This window comes from Lipophrys pholis, assembly GCF_963383615.2.
Source record: "Lipophrys pholis genome assembly, chromosome: 1".
NCBI lineage: Eukaryota > Metazoa > Chordata > Actinopteri > Blenniiformes > Blenniidae > Lipophrys > Lipophrys pholis.
The window spans coordinates 694,518-702,017 of NC_137635.1; the positions used below are offsets into that span (position 1 = coordinate 694,518).

The 7,500-nt window shown below is 46.1% G+C and overlaps 1 protein-coding gene across 1 annotated transcript in view; it reads left to right on the forward strand.

Moving 5' to 3' along the window:
- The window catches only part of ankfn1b (ankyrin repeat and fibronectin type III domain containing 1b), a gene marked incomplete at both ends in the record, with an annotated part of 148,123 nt that overhangs the window by 131,561 nt on the left and 9,062 nt on the right, over positions 1-7,500 (forward strand). The window contains 6 exon segments of the mRNA XM_080477686.1: positions 175-394; positions 704-911; positions 3,434-3,631; positions 4,136-4,249; positions 4,338-4,435; positions 5,506-5,596. Of these exon segments, the coding sequence (XP_080333812.1) occupies positions 175-394; positions 704-911; positions 3,434-3,631; positions 4,136-4,249; positions 4,338-4,435; positions 5,506-5,596 (929 nt within the window).

Genomic DNA, 7,500 nt, shown 5'->3' on the forward strand with positions numbered 1-7,500 from the left:
GTATTCGGTCACGAGTTCAACAACCTTGATCAGTGATCACATAATGTCATGTTGAGCTCAGCCCCCTTTTTTTCTCTTCCCTTTAGGCCACAAAGTACTGCAGCAGATGACTTATATTCCATTCGTTTCTCCCGCGTATCAGTCACGTCTCTTGCCCACCCATCTCTCCTCCAGGGCCGACACTGCCAAGATGACGCAGCCCATGAGAGGGGACCAGGCCCACCAACCAGTCTCAGCTCGCAAGTCAGCCAGCCTGTCCTCGCCAAGCGCAGCCCGCCGCCTCTACCGCAATTTGTCTGGAAAGTTCCGTGTGGGCACCAACCCCCCTACCCTGGAAGACAGTGTGGTGTCGGGACGGGGAGGAGAGAAGGAGCGGCTGCGCAAAACCGCCATAGTAAGTCACGGGCAGAACGAGAGGGAAAAAATAATAAGCCCAGAAACATTGTAGTCTAAAAATAGACCAAGAAAACACATTGACTGAGTGGTCAGTGAAGCTCTGGTGGTCACATCATACACCCACCTTTCTAAAGCTTGTGCCTCAACCCAGAGAGCATATAGAGGAGAACAGTGTGTGTATAGGCTGTGTGTTTGCAGTCTGCCAGATTTCATTCATTTAAGCGCAAAGGCCTCAAACTGTAATAACACTGGCTGTCTGGTTTCGTAGTGTTCGGATTTAACTCTGTAATTTAATTTGGTTTTGCAGTTCCAGAGTAATGAGGCATTATTTGAGGCAGTGGAGCATCAGGAACTGGACCTGGTACAGCAGCTTCTCTCCCAGTACAGTCTGGAGGAGCTGGACCTCAACACTCCCAACAGTGAGGGCCTCCTGCCCCTCGATATCGCCATCATGACCAATAACGTGCCCATGGCTAAGCTTCTGCTGCGAGCCGGAGCCAAGGAGAGTCCACACTGTGAGTAAAACAAATTAAAGCAAATGTTATAGAAGCAAACGAAACAAAAACAAAAGTATTTTGAAAAAAAGTTGTCAGAATGATTTTGCAGCCCCTCAGTTTAGAGCTGCATGTGATCTCATTTCAATTTTTACAGTGTAGATCAAAACATTCCTTGAAATGATGCCAAATGATTTATATTTTCTCTTAGCGTCTGGCTCCAAAATCATCGTCGTAAAAAGATAGCAAGACTGGCCAGAGAAATCTAGTCTGACATCTGATTTTTTTTCATTTGGTGCAGCGTGCATGTTAAAGTACAAAGAAAAGAAGTACTGTCACTCGGGGCCGCTGGGTGCCGCAGAGAATTCCAGGTGATATTTAGTGAAAGGTCACCTGTCTATCACATGGCAAGCAGAGGGGAATGTCCACTCACATATTCAAACTAATGGTAATTTAAAAACCACAATTTACCTAATTTGATCTGACAACACACATATCTTAGAACAATATCCCCTTCTATGCGCCCACTCAAAGCCGTACTGCAGTTCATACCTCTTTGTACTTTCTGCTGGCATTAAAAATCTATTAAAGTCCATGAAGGGGCGGTAACCATGATGCAATATTAGTCATCTTCATAAGCACTTTTCATTGTCTGTGATCTGGTGAGCCGCGCTCCCCTCCTCTGTTAATGATTACAACTCGCCTGTTAAGCTCCGAGGCTGTTTGTGTTTGTGCGTCGGCACACGAACATTTCAAGAGCTGAGCCAGACGTCTTATAAAGGTATCATTAAATTAAAAACACTTGAATGGAAAATGGTGTTGACTGAAGTTTGCTCTTTGATTGTGAGAACTCTCTTTTTCCTCCAAAACCCAAATAAGTCATGAGACACAGAGAAAGTGAGCATATAGTCACTCATAGAGAAAGCAAACGCTTCCCGGGTGTATTAATCACACTCTGAGTACATTTAACGTCTCAACCTTTAAAAGGAATGGATTTCTGCTGCTTGTTGATATCGCTGTGCTTGATTTTTCTTTTCAACGTGTCACTACAGAGAAATAAGCAAAGACAATCAAACAATATCTCCAAAGCAACTTCCTACTCACATTAGAACGCTCGTGGTGGCTTTCAATAAGACAAAGCCACTTCAATGTGCTGTTGAGAATCACGGGCCTCGATGTGAAATAAGGACAAATCAGGACGCACATACGTACACAATGGTGACAGCATCTGGAACTCTTTTCTCCGCCTGGAAACGTAAATCAACTTGGACCAGCATTGTTATTATTTCTATCTAAGACTCCAGGTCCAAGGGTCTCCAGGAATAATTCTAAGCTTCCAGCTCATCTCTGACCTGCATATTATCTCTTTGTAAAGTGACAAACTGCTCTCAAGTCTTCACACAAGTGGCTGAAGGGAACAACAGAAGTGACACCCAGGAGAGACAGTGAGATTCACAGAGGAGCTCGCAGCCTCTGAGGAGACGCAGAGGGAGCCGCAGAATTAAACACCCAGATGGACATTTTGACACGGAGCTTTAAACTTACTGTCAACAGTGGAATCTAACGCTCAACAGTGGAATCTACAACGAACAAACACAGACCACACAGACTAAACACAGACACACAGCAGTCCCAAACACTCCAAGAAATGACCAGCCACCAAAGAAGGAGTACAGTACGCTACTGTCCTTCGTGACCTCAGCAGCTTTACGTCACTTTTCCTATACTGCTCATTTAAATAACATGTCTGCATTTGCAATTGGAACAAATCAAAGTCCTCTGGTCACGGCGTGATGCCACCCCGAGTCAAGGTTTCAATATTTTCACCTAGTGTTACATCTAATCTGCCATAGTTTTAAACATCATTGTTCATAGTGTTTGAGTAACACCCAGGCCCCCATTTCTGAGAAAAGCCTTCTTCTGATAGCCGTTTGACTCTGGGACACATTGTATAAATACACAAGTTCTACCAAATTTTCCACGAGTTTTGCAGAAAACTAGTTTTACAATGGCAGTTTAAAGCAATGCCTATGCATGTTCCCACCATTCTGCGCTCCCTTATAACCGCATATGAAGAATACTCCTCCCTCTCTCACCCCTCTTACTTTCATTGCCCCATTTTCTGTGTCATTTTCTACATGATGTCATCCCTAAAAAGAGACTACGTAGTTACATTAAACGAAGTTTATGGAGGAATCTCCCACAGTATTTTGGCAAACAAAGACATTAAAACGAGTGGCCTGCAAAAGTCATTTGCACCCTTGCAGGCGATGGGTGACTTGCAATAGCAGTATATGTATTGTTGGAACACGTGATGGAGGCAGAATCAGTTGATATGGTCGAGCTGTAGAGATGAACACTTGTTGATTCCTAAACACATACAGTATATTGAAGTTTTAGTTTTCATTAAAAAAGCAAGAACATCGAGATATTTTTCATATGACAAAGAATTTAAACAGTTTCACACTAAATCTGTAGATTTGTTTAGAAGACCAAGACAGTTGACCTCCTTGATACTGAACGCTCTCCCGTGTCCTCATCAGTTGTGAGTCTGGAGGGACGAGCGGTGCATTTGGCCACCTTGGTGCAGGAGGCTGAGCAGCGGGTGCTGGAGCTTCAGGCTCAAGTCAGGAATGAAGGTCCGGGGGAGCGCGAGGCATCCGACCGCGAGAGGCAGCTGAAGGCCTGGGAATGGAGACTCCAGCTCTTCCGGCGAATGCAGACGGGCTTCGAACATGCAAGTAAGACTTCAGGAAGAGTTTGGGCTTCCTGTCACCTTTACAGCACCGGCCGGGTTCATAGCTTCCACACTGGAAAGTGTGTGTGTGCACACATGACGCGCCTGTGTTCCTGCTTTAAGTTTAGACATATTTTCATGACTTGCTCAGTGGCGGAGTAGACAGCCCCCCCCACCCAGGAGAGCAGCCACTCCTCTGTACATTTTCAAAACAAAAGGTCTTTACCTGCCACATTACTCTCTGCATACTACTCCAAATACTAATTTGATTGGTAGGTTGTGGAAGGAACAACATGTCAACAGTTCATATTCACAGTCAATACCATGTTGGTTTCCAAGTAAAGCTATCAAAGATGTCATTTTGTAGTCACTACTGTGTGTATTACATGTATTTTTAAATCATTCCAGACATTGAGACATTAACAGAACATGTTTATGATATTGGCCCACTAGTATTTCTTTCTGCAGATTCACTTGAAGCCATTCTTTCTCTTTCTCTGCCTCTCAGACCCTCCAGAAGCTCCGAGTGCCGTCCGTCTGTCCGTCAGCAGCAGCTCCAGTCTGAAAGTTGAATTCCAGGCACCTCTTTGTGTAAACTCTGCAGTGGTTACCAAGTACAAAGGTCAATTAAAAGAAAGTGATCAATCTCAACATATACTACTTTCTAAGCGATTTGTTTGCAAAATGTTGCTGTTTGTTTGTATTTGTAGTGAGTTGGAGCAGCGCGCCTTCGTTCAGTCCACTGCTGGGTGAGGTGATGGTGGACGACACCACTCAGCTGCAGTGCAACATCGCTGGACTCACTTCTGTACGTCCTCCCAAAATCCCCATCTGCACATCACCGACTGTCTGAATCACTGAATGTGCATACGTGTTTTTGGTTCACTAATTAATGTCTATTCCATCATTTCCACACCAGGAGTCGTTCCACTTACCATAAATTTGTTTTATTTGAGGGGTGTTTGGATAAAACTTAGGACTGTGTACGTTTTGGTTTTTTTCCTTTGCTCAACGGCACAACAAGCCATTTTCTCATGAACTTGGTCAAACTGTCGTATTTCCTTCCCACTACCAGATAAAACAGAAGCAATTATTCTTTATAAGTTACTTTATGGATGACAAAGCAACACAAAAAAAGCCACTAAGCTGCAGCTTCTCCAGCTGCTGCTGCTGACCGATAAAACATTTAGAAGCTATTCTCCCACATGAAGGCCCCTCATATTATTTACACACGAGCTTGAAGCATTTGCTTGGGCGACGTTTGAAGGCATTTCCCAAGTGGTTCTTCTTTATAAAACACATCAAACTCCTCACACAAGTTGCAGTCACCATCAATCCCAACCGTTCCCTGTGAGAGACTTATGGCCCTGCTCGGAACACAATTGGAAAACAGAGTTTATTTGTTATTTGTTGGGAGTCTTGGCTCCTGACCATTCAAACACGCAACAGTTGCAAGACAGCCTCCAAAATGATAAAAAGAGCAGCTTGGTAGCCTACCACCTGATTTATGTTTGGCATTTTTAAGCGGGTAGACAAATGGACACTCTGCTAGTTGTTTATTATTATGTGAGAGGAACCCCCCCCCCCCCCCCCCCCCCCCCAGCTCACTCCTGTCACAGGACAGGGGTCAAGGCGAGGCCAGTAAGTGTTGGCGGCTGCTTTGATTGATCTGGCTGAGAAAGGAGAGACAGCGGCTCGCTGTCTGCGCACTGGGCATGGAGACAGCCAGAGCTTCTGGATAAACTCTGCACCCACCACACAGACACAGATCCACCCAGCTCCATACGTAAACGCTTTTAAGCATGCATACCTTCACAAGTATGACCGTTTAAAGTTACTCATAACCAACATTTCTCTACTGTGATGTCTCCTTTTTAGGGCACTCATTACTATGTTGAAGTGGCAGCCTACAACATGAAGGGCTGGGGGCCTCAGCAAGTTTCCACCCCAGCTTGCTCTGCACCCTCCAGTGAGTCTCCATTGTGCCTGCATGCGTGTGTGTCGAATTCAGACACGAAGCTCCCAAAGTGTCGCAGTTTAATACAAAATGCCCCTAAAGGGGCTTCATTGACGTCACTATATTAACACCCCTGCAAAACAGTTTTCACACAGGATGCAAAATGTGCGTACGAGCGTGTTGAGTGTGCGTCCTGCACGAATGATGCAATTCTCATAGCTGTCCCTCACACGAAGTGGCCTGGACGTTGCATCATTTGGTTTAGTCGAATTTGGTTACGCCAACGTCATTCCAGCGTCGCTTTGACATCATTAGGGGGATGACAGCTGGAGGCTGGGTAGGCTTTAGGACCCCCACCGTGGATGTCAGCGAGTGTAACCATAGCCCCGGGATGGTGTTTGGGCCCGGTTGGCAGAAGAAGCCTTCTGGGTTCAGCCAAGAAATTAACCGTGAAGTCATGTGCAACAGCTGAGGTGTTGACCACTGCAGCTCCGACCCGCCATCCTCCATCCTCCATCCTCCGTCTATCTTCAAAACCTTTCTCGTCTTTTATGTGTTGTTCTTCTGCTTTTCATGTGTTTATGATTCCTGAGTGACTTTACCGATTGCTGTTCATGGTTCATGTGAAACTTGTCAAGTCTCCAGAGTGAGTGCACACCTACCGTCAGAGAGTCAGCCCAGGTACTATCAGAATGGGCATATTGGCAGACTGGAGGCACATCTGGGGAACACATGAACATGTTTATCCTAATCAGCACACAGTATTTTGCAGTGTGTGTGTGTGTGTGTGTGTGTGTGCGTCTTCATTTTAAGAACCCAGGCTTTCCCTCTCTTTTTTCTTCTTCTGTCCCACCTCCCCTCCCTCCTTTCCTCCCTCCCACTCTCCCAAGCTAATTTCGATGTTGCGTGTTTGTGTTTTCCATTTGGGCCTACCACTGGAAATATTTGCATGTCTGTGCTGTAGCGCGCGGCGCGGCCCCAACAGTGGGGGCCTTATACCGGGCTGTGGACGCCCATTAAAGGGCCCGCTTGTCTTGTCGGGACAGGCACCTTTCCGGGAATAGAGCTCACCGTGTTTCAGCCCCACGCACCCTCCGGGGGGCTCCTGCAGGGGAGGCCGAGGGGGTGGGGGGGTGAGGGGGTTGATGAGGGTTGGTAGGTGATGGCGGTGGTGGGGCTAGGCTATCGCTGACACATCCTCCGGTGCTAACACAGAAGGAAGAAGGTGCTGAAGGATCGTTTTCTGCACGACTCGTCATCTTTTTTTTTGGGGGGGGGGGGGGGGGGGGGGGGGGGGGGGGGGGGCTAAATGTATGTTTGCAATAGACTGTAAATGATTGAGAAAGTTAAACACAATATTAAACACGTTAAAAATATGTTCAAATTGCAGCACAATCACAATACATGCAGTACAACATCTTGTAGGTTTTCTTCATGTCTGTCACATCATTTTTATTCTCTGTGGACTCGGCTGTGCTGAGCAGCAGCAGCAGCAGCAGCAGCAGCAGCAGCAGCAGCAGCAGCAGCAGCAGCAGCAGCAGCAGCAGAGCGTAGTGGGTCTGTTTGTCAGACAGCACCGGCTCTTTACACACTGGCATGTTTGCTGTTTTCAGTCGTACACACGTTAGACTTGTTTGCTGTGCTGGCTGCCGTCCTACGAGTGGACGCTTCAGGTACAGAGCAAACCGAAGATATGAGAATATCTCTCTCCTAAACTCAGCTCACCCATCCTAATGGAGCAACGTCACATGAGCCAAGTATAATTGAGAAAATTTAAAATCTTTTCACAAGTGAAATTGCCAACAGAGAGAGTATTATCAACCTGTATTTTGTTAGGTAAAGATTTTAGGAGTCTGCTGCTGAGGAGAGAGACTCTGAAAATAGTTTTTCATAAACGTTGAAGCACAAGTCGAGGT